The sequence below is a fragment of the Pleurodeles waltl genome, chromosome 6, assembly GCF_031143425.1.
Source record: "Pleurodeles waltl isolate 20211129_DDA chromosome 6, aPleWal1.hap1.20221129, whole genome shotgun sequence".
In the NCBI taxonomy this organism is placed as follows: domain Eukaryota; kingdom Metazoa; phylum Chordata; class Amphibia; order Caudata; family Salamandridae; genus Pleurodeles; species Pleurodeles waltl.
The window spans coordinates 571710314-571727407 of record NC_090445.1 but is presented as its reverse complement, the minus strand read 5'-3'; the positions used below and the strand labels follow the sequence as shown (position 1 = coordinate 571727407).

Genomic DNA, 17094 nt, shown 5'->3' with positions numbered 1-17094 from the left:
AGCCACCCTTGTATCCTCTGGCTGCCTCAGAGCGCCAAACAGCAACTCTCACATTCTGAGAGTTGAAATTCAGCGCACACCATATACTTATCAGGCATGAGGATTTATAACACAAATGAAGGTGCTCCTCATGCACTAATTCTGGGGAAAGGCCAAGGATCAGGTCGCAGTGCTCTACATGCGCTGGGCTTTTCGAGAGGCACTGTAAGGGACACCAAGAGGCAGACAGGCTAAGCACACAGCAAGAAATTCATGTGGCGGGTCCTTCTAGCTGCCCCACAGAAGAGTGGCAGTCCAGAGTCAGTGGAAAGGCTGGCAGCAGGGCAACCTACAGAAAAGCAATCCAGATGAGTCCTTTAGGCCACCCAGCAAACACCAGGCAGGAGGCCAACAAAAGAAGAGCACTCCAGATAAGTCTTTTGTGCAGTCAGGCAGTCCCTAGCCCAAAACTGTTCTACAAAAGTGGGGGACAACCCCCTGTACTTATACTCATTTTGCGCAGCTTCCACAAAGGGATAGAGGGGATTCCAACCAGCACTAACCGTGTCCAGGAATGTTCCCTTTCTCCTCCAGCTCTGGCTCCAGACACCAGTAGGGGGTAAACAAGCCCTTTGTGTGAGGCCAGGGCACAGCCTTTACAGATGCAGGTGTGCCCCACCTTTACCTCTCCCAGCCCAGGAAGACCATTCAGTATGCAGATGCACTCTTGCGACAACTCCACCCTCCCTGTGTGCAGGCTGTCTGAGAAGTATGCTCAAAGCCAAGCTGTAACTCTGCCCCAGAAGTGGATTGGAGTCAAGTTGCAAAACACCAGAGTCATAAGCACAGAGAAATGCCAACTTTCTAAAAATGGCGTTTCTACAATGGTAATAAAAAATCCACCTAAACCAGTAAGCAGCATTTCTCACTACTATTTCAGCAATACTAAACATGACTATGCCACCCCTTATTGATCAGACAATACCACTTAGACATAAGTTAGGGCATTTCCAATGCAATCCTATGAGATGAGCATCGCTCTCAGTAGTGAAAAAGAAAATAGGCTGTTTGTCACTACTAGGACATATGGTACATAAAAACATATGTCCTACATTTTACATACACCGCACCCTGCCCATAGGGCTAGCTATGGCATACCTTAGGGTTGACTTAAATGTTGTAAAAGGAGAGTTCCAGGCCCGGCAAGTAAATTTAGATGCTAGGTCCTTGTGGCAGCAACTGTGCACTCAGGCCCTGCAGTGACCGGCCTGAGACAGGTTTGAAGGCTACTTCTGTGGGTGGCACAAGCTGCACTGCAGGCCCACTAGTAGCATTTAATTTATAGGCCCTGGGTATAAGAGAAACCTCTGTACAAAGGACTTATAGGTAAATTAAATGTGGCAATCAGGTGTAAGCCAAGCATACCAAGTTTAAAGGTGAGATCACATGCACTTTAGCACTGATCAGCCTTGATAAAGAGCTCAGAGTCCTAAAGCCAACAAACAGAGGTCAGAAAACTAGGAGGAGGAAGGCAAAACGTTTGGGGATGACCCTGTAAGAAAGGCCAGGTCCAACACATATCCCCACCAATCTTGTGTTCTCCAGTACCTGTGCTTTCTGGTAAGTGGACAACACACCAATTGAGAGTTCCACCCTTCGGGTCACAACAGCTCCAAGGGTATTTACCTAATGTCTAGTGGTAGTTGCCGCATATCTGTGCAGAAAAGCAATTGATGTGTTTCTTTACCTGGACGATTGACTGATAAAGAGCACCAACCAAGAGAAATGCCTAGCAAACACTCACTTGCACAAGTTAGCGCTCACAGTCAATTCCAAATGCCAATACTCGTGCCACAGCAGTTCCAGCCTTTTCTATAGGCTGGGTATAATTCTGCCTTCAGAAAAGTCTCTCCTGACTAAGAAAGGGTGATGGTATTCCACAGGCTGTTACCACTTTTTCCAACACCATGTCCTCTTACGTGAGGACAGCAGTGAAAATGCTGGGATGTTGGCTTCATTCATATCAGTCGTGCCGCCAAAAAGACTGCACATGCGACCACTGCAAGAGGGTCCACTGAAGAAGTAGTCCTGCCTGGGAAAATGATCATATTGACTTTGCACACTGAGGGGGTTATTCTAACTTTGGAGGAGGTGTTAATCCGTCCCAAAAGTGACGGAAAAGTGACGGATTTACCACCAGCCGTATTACGAGTCCATTATATCCTATGGAACTCGTAATACGGCTGGTGGTATATCCGTCACTTTACCGTCACTTTTGGGACGGATTAACACTCCTCCAAAGTTAGAATAACCCCCTGAATGTGTTGACCCGTTCAGTTGCAGGCACTAGACACAGCCACACAAAATGAACACCATTTTTATCAGGAGCAGTGTGGAGATGGCTGGTGGTAGGAATTTTGTGGATCCTGTAGATTCAAGATCTTAACCCTCACAGAATATAACAGAAATGTGCAATTTTAACCAAAATTTTATGTTTGCATAGCATCGTTGGTAGGAAACCGAAGTGGGATCCATGCAAATCTCACCACCCTGGACTTCCCTAAGTTTTTATTTTTCAAAAATGTCTTCCTTTGATTGATTTCCCTGGATGGTGGGTGATCTCGGGCACAAATATTCAGCTACCAACATCATGACAGTAGGTCAGTTTTGATGAGGAAAATTTGATTCAGTTTTGGGCCTTTTGTGAAGCCTAATCCCTCTAATGGGGTACCGTTTTTACTGGGAGAAGTGTGGAATCAGTGGATGATAGTAATTTAGTGTACATCCCAGAGACCCCGGAAGCTTCCCTGACCGAAAAGGAAAATGTGTGATTTTAGCCAAAGTTTGAGGTTCCCAGGGCATTATAAATAAGTAACTGTAGTGGGATTGATGCAACCCACACCACCCTTGTTTGTAGTAGAGTTTCTGGGGTGCCAGCTGACCTGGAGCTGAACATTACAACCATTGAGCTTGGCAAGTGAGAAGAAATTGGGATTCTCACCACCCTGCATCTCCCTCAACAGCAACCACCCACCACCCCTTAAGTAAGATGCATATCTGCCTGCATGCTACCCATTGTTAGGCCAGCCTGTTGGCATTCTGATATTGCTAGATAATTTGGCTTGGAAAGGCGAGTGTATGGGCCTTTTTTGAATTTCTTCACAGCCCATGGTACCAAAAGTACTGGCCTACAGACTGGCCCTTTCAAGCCGGTTCATATGACAGTGCCTAGCGAGCCAATCCGTTACTGATGCTAACCCTTGTTATGGTCTCTAATTTTCTTTTACAAGCACTGGAGAGTACCAATTTTTCTGAGATGTGTGGGCTGCCTGGAGGAAACTTGGTCTGAATTATTTTTGTTGGTATGTAACAGCATGGGCTATGGATGATCTGAGAGGTGTAGGTCTCTGATGAAGTCTTTGGTCGAAGGTGGGGAGAGGGAAATTCTTTTGTAGTACTTGTGGATTATTGTGGGGGATTCCGAGAGTACCTGGGGGTTAACAGTGTCACTGTTGGTGTCTAAAAAACATAAGATGATGTTTTATGTTTCTTGTAGTCCAATGCGGATGCTGATGATACAGTTATAGAGGGTGTGGAAAATGGCTTAGGATTTTTTTGCAGTGCATGAATTTAATGGAACGCTGTGAGACTGTAGACATGGTAATATGTAACAGTGCAGATTTATTGACAGTGCCTGTCAGTGTTGTGGCATTAGAGATTCCAGATTGTGGTGATGTGTTTAGTCTATTTTTTAAGTCTTCTTTTGTGGCTTTCAGGCAGAAACCTCTTGATGCCATTTGAGAGGGGTATTGAACTGGAACCCTTGGAACTGGTTTGGGCAAAGTGTCGAGGATACCCTTCATATCCTGCCTTGGTAAGCATACCTGTTTTTTTTTTTTTTTTTTTTTTCAGGCTGCCATATCTGGGAGGTATGTCAGTCTTGATATGGGAGGACATGTAGTTTAACCCCTGGTGTTAAATGTTCCTTAAGTGGCACAGTGTAGGATATCAATCAACACTTCTATTTGTTTAGCAAACCTAGGCCTATATTCTGACATGCATAGGTTTTCAGTTCTAAAAAGTATCACACAACTGAAGATTTTGAGTTTAATGGCGTGATCTCTTCTAATGTTTTACTTTATATATTCTGTCACATAGACAATTTTGGAACACATTTGATAAGAACATTTGAACTTTTTGGTGTACTTCTAGGTTAAGCCATTGTGTTTCAGTTCATGATAGCTAGAGATCTGTAAAATCCCCAGCCCCTTGACACTAGTTACCATTTTCCCATTGTCATGATACTGTCTGTAATTTGTGTCCCACAAACATGCGCAACCATTAGTTGGGGTAACTGTCCCTCTAATGGAAAGGAGCAATTGACACTGCACACAAATGAAGGCTGTGAACAAAGGCTGATAGGTTTGGTTCTCACAATGCCTGACTATTTCCTTCCCCTTTTCTCTGCTTAGTTGGACTGTCTTTTCCCTTTAGAACAAACTTCAAGCATGTTATTTTTTTTTTTTCCTTTGGTTATATCTTTTTCTAGTTCTTTTATTCTCTTACAACGAGACATAGAGGTTGGGCTGCAAGGTCTCCTGGTTCAGCCAGACTACATTTTGTACTTTTGATCTTCACCGATATTGCATAAGATGCCATAGGACTCCACAGCCTAACTCAGATGCAGGATTTGTGCTTCTTCACAAGAAGGCCTATGAGATTTCTTAGGAAGTTCTTTTCCCAGGGACTTTGTCTTCAAGCCTAAAGAATTCATATTTAATCCACTCCTGCTGATCTGTTTTTCTCCGAATCTATTTCATGGTTCAGAAAATGTGTTCAGTTGCTGAGCTATTTCTCTGATATGCCTTCTGGAGTAGATACCTAGGGTCGGTAGCTTATTTCAGTGACAGTCAGACTTAGACCACATACCAATAAAGACTAAACCCCCTCATCTCGGGCTTCTTACTCTGACCCCGCTGTCACCTTTCCACCTACCCACCAAAACCTCCTGTCAACCCACCCCAGATGATACTACAGCCTCTCACGGGCGATACAACAAGCGGCTTTCTATCACAAGGTAGGTGTGCATGTTATTCCTGAGGAGGAGGATTTCCTATTTGAAATACTCTAAATATCGGAGTGCTCAGTGCAGTTCCTTCCTGTGCTCCAGGGAATTCTTAAGGTCCTCCTTGACAACTGCTCAACCGGTCATAGTTAGGGTTGTTACCCCCCAAGTAGAGAAAAAATTTAAGCCCTCCCCATCCAAACCCTTAGACATCAAGGTTCGTGCTCTCCCTTACTCTCTGGTGATGCACACTGCTTATAATCGACCCTCTACACAAGCCACTGGGAATGCACCACCACCAGATAAGGATAGCGCATTGATGCAGCAGGGAAGAGTGTAGCAGTTGGGGCTGCCACTTACTGTTACATTGCTACTTCCTTCGACCTCCTCCCACGCTATAACAGGGCTCAGTAGGTGAACATGGAAGAACTCATTCAATAGCTTCCTGAAATAATGGCAGAACAGTATACTATTTCTAAATGGCACTATACACTGTTTCCTATATGCTGCCGACACGACTGCTAAAGGAGTAAACATCTCAGTCATACTCCACTGTCAACCTTGGCTTCATGTATCTAGCTTCAAGTCAGAAGTCCAGCAACAACTCATTAACCTTCTTTTCGAAGGAGAGCACTCCTTTGGTTCCAGGTTGATGAGATGCTAGAAGAAATCAATAAGGACACCAATACTTCAGAATCCTTTTGTGCCCTGCAAATCCCAGCCAGCAAGGAGTCCTTTCGTAAGCAGCAGTACATGGCAGGAGCCAAGGCTCCTCCCCTGAGCAGACATACACATACCAAAATGAGCAGCAGTCCTACCAGGGCAGTAGGTCTATGGGCATGGGGCATTCAAGGGTAACAGCTCCCAACAAGATTAGGGTTAGTGGGGTCTGCACTAAGGAGCTTCTATTTCCAAACATTGACTTGCTCAACACACCCTAAGCCACGCCCTACCCCAGAGTCACACAACACCTGTTGGGTGTCAGCTGAAAGGTTTCATTCCACACTGGGAGTGGATTCTTGCAATCATCCCCAATGGGTATTGCCTAGAACTTATTTCAGTCCCACCGATCATCCCCCCCCACCTGTGTACCATGACCGTAGAACACCTACGCCTTCTACAGGAGGAGTTCAAAGCCGTTCTGCTAAAAGGAGTAACACAGCCGGTGCTCCATTCTCACTGGGGCAAGGAGTTTACTCCTGATATTTAGGCCAGTCCTCAATCTGAGGCCCCTCAACAAGTACATCCTGCCTGAACATTTCCATATCGCAGCTCACAGGATGTCATCCCTCTGCTGCAGCAAAATGATTTCATGACAGCACTATAGCTCAAAAATGCCTACTTTCAAATCCCTATCCACCCTGCTCATTGGTGCTGACTCTGCTTGAAGGTAGAGTGGCCAGCGCTACCAATTCAAAATGCTACCTTTTGGAATCAGAACTGTCCCGGCAGTCTCAAACTATCTAGGGGTGGTAGCTGCCCACCTCAGAAGGGGGTGGCGGGACGCACGTGTTTCCTTACCTAGACATTTAGCTGAACAAGAATGCATGCACACAGAAGTGCCTAGCCCACACCCAAGCTGCCATCTCCCTCCTCCACAGCTTGGGGATTATCATAAATGCCACCAACTCCTGTCTTCAATCCCTCAAAATGCAGCCTTTTCTCAGATTCATCTTAAATGCCGTCACCGATAAGGCATACCCAAAACCAACAAAGTGTGCTAGCTGTTCAGCAGATGCTACCTCTTTTTCAGCCAAATCATCAATAGTAACCTAGCACCTTCTGGGCACAATGGTCTCTTGCATAGTCATAGTCTCCATGCCAGGCTCCACATGCACCCAATCCAGGAGTGCCTATCAGCACGTTGGTCACAAAATTACTGAGAATATTTAGTGTTGATAAGTACCAATACCCATTGCTCTCTGCAGTGGTGGAACAGCAACAGCTTGTTGCAGGGCAGCTCCTTCATAGACCGCACTCAGCAAATGACCATCTCCATGGGTGTCTAACTCTTGGGGTGAGAGGTGTGTTTACAAAACATGACAATACAGAGTTTGTGGTAACCTTGCCAAAGAGGTCTCCACATAGGTCACCTAGAGCCTCTAACCCTTTACCAATCTCTCAAAGCCTTTCAGGAAATACAGGGCATGCTAGTCCTTGTCACCCACTCTTAGCAGCTCTCGGCGTTAGCACAGCGAAATTGGCACTGTACCATACACCATCACATACACGTTCTTGCTGAGTATTTTCCAGGAGTGGACAATGACTTTGCAGACCTGCTCAGCAGGATATATAAACCGCTCCATGAAAGGGAACTCCACCTACAAGTCCTACTCCATTACTTCCATCTCTGAGGTCTGTTTCCACAAATAAACCCCTTTGATACAGACGAAAACACAAAATGCAAAGACTCCAGACTTCAGCACCTGCAATTCAAGGACACTTTTTTATGGATGAATTTATCAGGGATATTTGCCTACACTTTTCCTTTGCCACTTCTCCCATTTGTAGTGAGGAAGCTCCGACAAACATCTGTCATGCTCATTCTGGTAGCTCCCTCCTGGGCCAGACAACCATGGACTTCTCACACAAAGCCAAGGAAGGATCAGATCCCAGACAGCTCAGCCTAGCAATCTGGTATATGAAGTCTTGAAGTTTGGTTATGCCAGTTTGCCACAAGAGTACATAGACATCCTCAAAGAAACTTGCAAACCCGCCACTCATGCTTGTTAAGCTGCTAAGTGGAAAAGGTTTGTTCTCTGCTGTATTCCAAAACAAATTGATCCTCTTAAACCCACTGTCCAGGACATTGTCTGCTATCTACTTCACCTTCAGAGGTCAGGCTTAGCTTGCACATCCATCTGCCTTTACTTAGTGGTAGTGGCTACCTACTTTAAAAAACAGGGAGCATTCTTCACTATTTAGAATTACTATCATGAAGGCTTTTATGGAAGACCTCAAAATATGTATTCCACCCAGGGTCCCACCTGTGTGGAACCTCAATTTTGTTCTTACAAGTCTAATGGGACCTCCTTTTAAACCATTAACGCCTTGTCCTTTACAGTTCCTCACTTAGAAAGTGGCTTTCATATTACATATTACATCTTTAAGGCATATTGGGGAGCTACAAGTGTTTACCTTGGAAGACCCTTTGTTTCAGGTGCATAATGATATGGCAGTCTAGAAGATTAACCCTAACAACCTTCGCAGGGTCATATCTCACCTTCATCTCAACCAAACACTCCCAGCCTGTTTCCCCCTCATCAGGCCCTGTACCCGAAAGAGCTGTTCATACATCATATGTTAAACATGTTCTGGTGTATTACATTGAGAAAACGAAAGCTTTTCTTAAAACTAAGCAACTCATTATTGTTTTTGCTAACTCCCATACAATTGAGGCAGTTTGAAAGCAGGGCTAACTAGATGGATTGTCAAATGCACCCAAATCTGCTCCCACAAAGCTAAAAGACCTCTGCCTATCTCTCCTAGAGCACACTCTACCCATAAGAAAGATGCAGCAATGGTTTTCCTATGAAATATTCCCTTAACTAATATTTGCAAGGCAACTACATGGTCAACTCAGCATACTTTAAAACATTATTGTTCAGAACAGTGTTTCCCAACCTGTGGACAGGGGACCCCTAGGGGTCCGCCAGGCCTCCTCAGGGGGTCCGCAGTTGTTTGGAAAATTAAACAATAGTAACAGTTTAGGTCCCCAGCTTTCAGTAAAGACTCAGTCGGGGGTCCCCAGATTCCAAACATGATTCAGTGGGGGTCCCCATGTTCCAGTAATGATAAAGTGGGGGTCCTCAGAAGTCAAAAGGTTGGGAACCACTGATCTAGATGGTTTACCTGCTGGCTGGCTAGAGTTGGCAAAACAGTCTTAAGAACCTTATAGAAGGCATCTACATTCACCGCTGGCTAACCACTGGCTTCAGGGGTAAAGCTTTACAGTCTATGCAGAACTTGTTCCATCCACCTCCCCGGGAGTCAGTGGAGGTTGCACATCCTCATCATTAGCGTTTAATCCTCATAAATATAATACACATAGGCATCATACTGTCCTCACTTTATTCTCAATACTTACACTCGCCTCCTGTGCGAAAAACAATCTAACAATGTAGTCAGTGCCTATGCTCATTATCTTTTAATGAAGGAGCCGCTTGACACCCCCTTGACTTGAACATCCGAGCCCAACCCTAAATGGCAGAAGTATGCAGATCATGTGAATCGACAGCACTACATGCTACTAGGTGATGCTTACAGGGTATGTAACATTTTCCATCTATTACTTTTCCCTTATCCTCCTTCAGCAGCTTATATATTAATTCATAATATCTTGTGTGGGTTTTTTGGTATGCCTGTACTGCAGCCTTTGGGCATAGCTGTCATTAGACGGCTCAGTGTCCAGATGTGGAGACTCGATAAGCAATCCTGAAGTGACAGAGAAAGCAGAATCAGAGTGACAATAGATGAAGGCCTGGAGTCTGACAATGATAGGCCAGAAAAGGAAATACCTGAACTTCAGGGTGATAAAAATATATTGGAGGTTGACATGAGCAGTTGTGTGGATAAGAAAGTAGGGTGATACTGGGCACAACATTAATTGATGGCCATTCCAATTACAAAAGTGCCCATACGTGATAGCCAAGAAAATCAGATGCAATCCTGTAACTCCCAGCCAGTGTGGTCTGTCATCTCCCCAAACATAAGGGAGTCTCTGCTACAAATCAGGTACAGCAAATTCACTTGATGGCAACCTTGATTAACTGATTATGAAATATTTATTTCCTGATCTGTTCTTTTACAGTTTTACAAGATAATGGAGGAACATTCACCTTCCTTGCGTGCTTCACCTCCTCCACAGATATGGAGCTCTTAGTTTCTAGTGGAGATTGCAGAGTATAGTTTTTCATAGATGGAGTTTCTGTATTTGGCCTGGCAGCACACTGGCAGAGAATCCTATGCTCTGTGTAAAAGGGCCAGCGCCTGGGAAAGGGCTATTATTAAGTACCTGAACCCAATATGTGTAGACCAGTGCTGAAAATGATGAATCTCTTCCAGATTGGAGTGTCAGAAGCAGGGACGGAGGTTGAAATTCTCCTCCAGGAAATCCTTATCAATAGTTATAAGCACTGACTTGTCCTACCTATGAGATCACTTTAAAAATATACATATGTGAGGAGTGGTCTGCGAGGTACTAAGCATGGTATCTTTCTGGTGCGCTTTCTGCCTGGCTTCCCCCTATTAGGCCTCACAATGAGTGAGCAGTAACTCCCGGCATGTAACGAGACATGGAGGAGAAGGGCAGTGCACCCGAGTGACGAGTGGAGCAGAGTGCTGGAGGAGTGGTGCGGGGAGATTGAAGCACGTGTCCCCAAAATTCAGCTCTATCTGTGCAGAGGCAGCACCTATTTTGTGGCCCGATAGAGAAACAGAATGAAGTGAGGCTAGGCCTTAATAGATTGGCATGATTGGGCTCAGTCTTCTGGGGGTGGGGGGTGGGGGGAGGGGACATTGGTGACAAAGATGTCAGCCAGAAAAGTTAATTAAAATCATGAGCCCCACCTTTTTTGAGATATAGAAGAGCTACATTGGCCCGTTTCCCCAAAACAAATAAAAGCTATGACTGTAAATAAGATTATAGAAGTACTTCAGAGGGGTGCCCCCAATATCAGCTGGAGCCAATACTAGTGTTTGTCCATCCAAGCAGAGAGACTACATTTTTAAAAAGATATCTGTGAAGTGTGTTGGAGGGGAAGCATCTGAGGGTATCTCCTGAGGACCACAACCCTTCACTGGCCTGGTGCAGTGTCTGGCACAAAGGTTGTTAAAGTCACATCAGTAGTTTCCAAAAAGGGGGAATGCCCTCTAAAGAGGAAGACCTACAGAACCTACATGATAAAAGTTCTAAATTTGTCACAACACAAATGCAAGCACTGAAGTCCAGCATGGGTTTGCCTCTTTCTGACTTGAGAAAGATCTTCAGGCGCTTGGTAAACAGTATGTCACAGGATTTGTAGGAGGAGAAACATAAGGCATTATGGGACAAATTCAAAGACTTTGAAGGCTGCTCCCAGAGATACAATATGAGGATTTGAAATGTGAGAGTAAATGAGCAGTCGGATGTAGTCCAGTATTGGAAACCATTGTTCCGATCTATCTTTAAAGAGGGCCATTGCTTTAAAATCCCCACCACAGGTGTCCATGTGGTGGCAGCTCAGGGATACCCCTAGAACCTGCTGTAGAGATATTGGGCCTCATTCTGACCCTGGCGGACGGCGGAGGCGGAGGGGTGGTACAGGATCAGAGAATTGTAGGTTGGATGTCCATAGAGTTCAGTATGGAACAAGGCCAGTACATCCTTATCCTAGAATCATGGTGAGAGTACAATCACAGAATGTGTGAGGTCTGAATTCCTTTTAAGCAGCCTAAGATTTGGAAAATGGTGAGGGAACAATCTCAACCCCATGCAGTGTTTTTCAGCTACAAACAAGAAATTGTTTTTATGATATTGATACTGCAGGAAAGTGCCACTGTTGGCATGGTTACCCCCCGACTTTTTGTCTGATATTGATGCCAACTTTGATTGAAAGTGTGCTGGGATTCTGCTAACCAGGCCCCAGCACCAGTGTTCCTTCCCAAAATCTATACCTTTGTTTCCCCAGTTGTCATACAGTTAAGTCCTTTGTTAAAGGTACCCATGGTACCAAGGGCCCTGTGGCCAGGGAAGGTCCCCAAGGGCTGCAGCATGTATTATGCCACTCTGGGGGACCCTTCACCAAGCACCTGCTCACTGCCTTTGCAGCTTGTGTGTAATGGTGGAGAGAAAAAGGCAAAAGCGACATGGCACCCCTCTCAGGGTGTCATGCCCACAAATCATAAGCCACCCCTCTATCAGGGCTTGCAGCCCTAAGGCAGGGTGCACTATACCACAAGTGAGGGCCTAGCTGCATGTGCTAAATGCCTCTACAGTGTCTAAGTCCATTATTGGACATTGTAAGTGCAGTCTAGCCATATTGAGTATATGGTCTGGGAGTTTGTCATTTTGAACTCCACAGCTCCATAATGAATTCACTGAACATTGAGAAGTTTGGTATCAAACTTCTCAGCACACTAAACCCATACTAATGCCAGTGTGGTATTTATTGAAAAATGCACCCAGAGGGCATCTTAGAGATGCCCACTGTATGATAGCCAAACTGCTAGTGCAGGACTGACTGGTCTGTGCCATCCTCCCAGTTTCAGACAAGTTTCTGACCACATGGGGTTGGAGAGCCTATGTGCTCTCTGTGGCCAGAAGCAAAGCCTGTCCTGGATGGAAGTGCTTTACACCTCCCCCCTGCAGGAACTGTTACACCTGGCGGTGAGCCTAAAAGGCTCAAGCCTCTTATTACAGTGCTTCAGGGCACTCCAGCTAGTGGAGTTACCCGCCCCTGGACAAAGCCCTACTTTTTGCGGCAAGTCTGGCGGGAAAAGTAGGGAAAGCAGGAAGGAATAACAACTTCAGCTAGGACCACCCCCTAAGGTGTCCAGAGCTGAAGTGACCCCCTTCCTGCAGAATCCTCTATTTTGGCTTGGAGAACAGGGACCAATAGGGTTATGTTTGTGTCCCCCTCCCCGAAGGGAGTGGACACTGCCCTCTGACTTCTGTACCGCCTCTAAATCCAGGATTTAAGCCCCCCCTGAACTGAGATCATCAGATTTCTGGCGACCTGCCAAGAAAGAAGAAGGACTGCTAAGCGGAAACCCCAGCAGAGAAGAAGGAAGATGAAAACTGACTTGGCCCCAGTCTTACCGACCTGTCTCCTGCTTCAAAGAACCTGTAAAAGAACAGCAACGCATCCTGCGGGCCAGCGACCTAGGCTAAGCTCCAGAGGACTGCCCTGCACCCCAAAGGACCAAGAACTCCTGAGGACAGCGGCCCTGTCCAAAAAGAAACAACCCCAAAGGACTCCAGAACCCCTCCCCTGTTGTCCTCCCCCGGATCTGCGCATCCTGACCGCTCTGTACCCAACGTCGAGAGACCGTGTCCAGGTGGCCCAACCGGCTAGAGAGGATCCGCAGGCGATTCTGAGCAAGTGCCTACCCTTGGCTGACCTCTCCTGCCCCTAACGACGATGCCTGCAGTGTGAATCCAGAGGATCCCCACTGACTGCAAAAGCTCTGGACGAAGATAACTGACGCCTAAATGTGCTCTGCACCCACAGCCCCCAGGCCTTGGAGAACCTGACCACTGGTGCAGCAACTTTCAGAAGTCAGCCCTACTATTTGTCCAGACTGTGGTTTTCCCGAACCGACCCGCTGGACCCAGCCTGCAGCATCTAAGGGACTCCCACGGTCCCCTCATAGAAAGCATTCGGAGCCTGACACTCCTGCACCCGGCCGCCTCTGTGCCGCTGAGGGTGTGTGTTTGGTGCCTACTTGTAGCTTCCCACCCCAGTGCTCCTCTAAACCTCCCAGGTCTGCCCTCCGAAGAACCGGGTACTTATCTGCCAGCAGATCTGAAACCGAGTGCCCCCAGCCTCCATAGAAGCCCATGTTAAATTTGCCTCAGCTTTGTCCTCTGCACCCGGCCCGCCATGTGTTGCTGGTGGTGGGTGTTTGGGGTTAACTTGAACCCCAAACTGTGGACTTCTAACCCCCGGAGACTGAAACTGTAAGTCAAGTACCTACCTGTAAATCGTACTAACCCCCCCCCCCCCCCCCCCCCAGAACTGTTTCTGAAATTGTCAACTTTTTAAAACAGGTAATTGCCAATATTTCAAAAACTGTACAATTTACCGAATTCAGATTATTATTGGTACAATGGGTGAAATACGAATCTATTGTGGTTCAAATATATTTTTGATATATAAAAACCATTGGTCTGGAGTTAAGTCATTGAGTGTGTGCTTCTGCTATTGTCTGCGTGTGTACAACAAATGCTTTGCACTACCCTTTGATAAGCCTAACTGCTCGACCACACATCCACAAAAGAGAGCATTAGTATTATCTACTTTAACCTCTGTTAAGCCTCTGGGGAACCCCTGGACTCTGTGCACACTATGGGGGTCATTCTGACCCTGGCGGTCTTGGACCGCCAGGGCCACGAATGACGGAAGCACCGCCAACAGGCTGGCGGTGCTTCAATCCCCATTCCGACTGCGGCGGTAAAGCCGTGGTCGGACTGCCGGGGCCGGCGGTCATCTGCCGTTTTTGCCCCGGCTGGGAGAATCCACCAGGGCAGCGCTGCAAGCACATACATAGTTTCTATTGGAACATGTCAAAATAGTAAAGTATATGAAAAAGGGTGGTTTTATCTACCTGGAAGGAAAATACTCCAAACTTAACTTTAATATTCTTAATATGTGCGCTCCACAATGACTCAAGAAGCCTTTCTGTCCGCGATAGTAACTGAAATAAAAGCATGGTACCCAAAGGACCTCTTATGAGTCGGTGATTTCAGTATAGCTCTGGAAGCACAGCTAAACAGATGCCCCCAGGATAAGCACACAAAGGGTGCCTTGACACAGTCCTTTCTGCATGATCTAAAAGACATGGGCTTCATAGATATCTGGAAGGACAAGAATCCAGCAGGTAAAGAGCATTCTGTCTTCCATGTCCACAGATCTTATTTGAAAATTGACAAATTGAAAAATGACAACAACCAGACTGTTTCCCATGGAGCCAAAGCAATATCAGATCATTCAGTGCTGGTGTGGGAGGGAGACCAGGTTAACAAAGCACAGGGTAGGGGAAATTTGAAAGACACCAGCTCAAGGACAGGCTGACCACCCAATCGCTGCTGAAATCTATTAATAATTATTTTGTAGATCATGTTAATGGTGAGGTCCCCCTACATGTATACACACACTTTGGGACGCTTTTAAGGTTGTTGTAAGTGGTCAGTGTATAGCAGAAAGGGCAAGACAAGGCCACAGTACTTAAATCATTTTGCAAGACTGAAGGCTTAGTTTAGCTTGGCAGAGGAAGAATATAGGATGACAGGCTCCGTTTGGAATTTGACTAAGTTGAGGGGCCAGATTGGCCTCCTGAACACGAAAAAATCAGAAAGAGCACTGTTATGTCTAAAGTAAACATTCTATGAGAGGCCAATAAAACAGACTCACTCTTAACTCGGAGACTCAGGTATGAAACCGTAACTAACAAATGCTGCTCCACACTTTACTCAGAAGACCCCACAAACTTGCAGGAAGTGCTTTTGTTAGGACGGCAAATCAGCCACAAGTGTCAAAGGCCAGTCGGGAAGCACTAGTGACGTTCATCACACTAGAAGAGGTTTTTGAAAGCAATCTCAGATAGTGATCTGAACAAGGACTCTGGACCCGATGGTCTGTCTAATGTGCTTTATAAACTCTTTCAGTTAAAACGAATTCCAACCCTCGTTGAAACATTTAACTCCTTCTTCCTCCCAGCTTCGGTTTCAACCATTATGTCTGAGGGCCACATAACACCAATACCATAAATAAGGTGAACCGGTAGACTTTTGTGAAGCATACTGTCCTATTGCTGTTTTATATACGGATACCAAAATCTTTACGAAGATCATAGCAAACAGATTGATGCCTCATCTGCCATATTTAGTGCATTTGCATCAATCAGGTTTTACCCCTGACGGACAGACTGCAGATAATATCCTGTGTGTACTTCATTTTCAAGGAGATGAACTGTAGGAAGATCCCTATCGCTGTCCTTTTATTATATGCTGAAAAATCATTCAACAGTGAGTTGGCCTTTTCTTCACCAGATTCTTAAGGGGGTAGGATAAAATCCACATTATTTGGCATGGATAGAGGCCAACTATAAAATCTCAGTGACTAGAATATTGATCAGCTGGAGTAAAATTAAGATGATTCTTTTATGTAGAGGTACTCACCAGGGGTGCCCCTTATCTCATCTGTGGCTTATATTGGTCATTGAACCTCTTGCAATTCATATCAAACAGCATCATAATGTTAAGGGTCTGTTGTTCGGAGGGGAACGGCACAAAATCCACTTGTTTGTGGATTATCTTTTACTGGCTGTAATGGAGCCACAAATGTCCATCCCGCAGGCTCTTGAGTTGATAGAGAATTTAGAAGAGGCTCTGGGTTCATGTTCAGTCTTGAAAAACCTGAATTGTTCGATATGGGATTACCCCAGAATATTAGAGATAGCCTTTCGATATGCCAAGTAAAAGATCAAGTACTTGGGGATTTATATCACACCAAAAAGTTACCTATAATCTGCAAATTACCCCCAACTGTTCAATGCAGTCACTGCTGACGTGCAGGTGGGAAAATCTGTATATATGTTGGATAGGTAGAGTGCCTAAAAGGGAATGGCTTACAATTATGGTGGTGTGGCCCCCATTTGAAAATCTTCTGGAAGGAAATTCTTAGCTATGAGAAAGGATTGTTGAGCTACCCAATAAGACCAGTTCCTTCCATAATCCTTTTATATTTACGAATGCACATGAATAGCTAGTATAAAATATCACACTGCTACAGACTGTAGAATTTTTGCTAACATGATTCTAGCAATGCAGCATATGATTGCTCGTAAATGGAAATCATCTGTGATTCTGACTACATGTAAATGTACGAGTAAGTTATAGTCATTGCTAGCAATGGAGAAATTAATGTGGGCCTCCACAATATAGGAGTAAATATGTAATGATGTGGTGTTCTCTGGTTGATTATCTGAGAAGGTGCAGACTTTAGGGTGCCTGAGATCCCTGAAGCGGGGGGCAAAACCCACAGTCTGAAGGGTGGTTTATACCTGGATTAAAGAGAGTGAGGCGTTAATGGACTAGGCAAGAGCAAACGAAGGTATACTACATGTTGTGTTTTTCGCATTTAGCTCTCTTTGTTGTTCTACCTTGGAGGGAATTTTCAGAGGGTTGGGAGAATGCTTTCCTTATTTAGCCTAAACATGGCATGTTATTGTCTGTCAATGTTTATAAATACCAACGAAATACTTTTGAAATTAAAATATACAAATGTGTACAGATTTTCAGTAGAAAAATGCACTTTAAGTAGCAACAACTCTGTTTGTAGCCCAGAGTT

The 17094-nt window shown here is 45.3% G+C and overlaps 1 protein-coding gene across 4 annotated transcripts in view; it reads left to right on the top strand.

Moving 5' to 3' along the window:
* BRPF3 (bromodomain and PHD finger containing 3) overlaps positions 1 to 17094 on the top strand; it is a 329828-nt gene that overhangs the window by 279973 nt on the left and 32761 nt on the right. For all 4 annotated transcript variants that reach the window (XM_069238754.1, XM_069238755.1, XM_069238753.1 and 1 more), the window contains one exon: positions 3756 to 3853. In XM_069238754.1, the coding sequence (XP_069094855.1) occupies positions 3756 to 3853 (98 nt within the window). The remainder of the gene's footprint in view (positions 1 to 3755; positions 3854 to 17094) is intronic.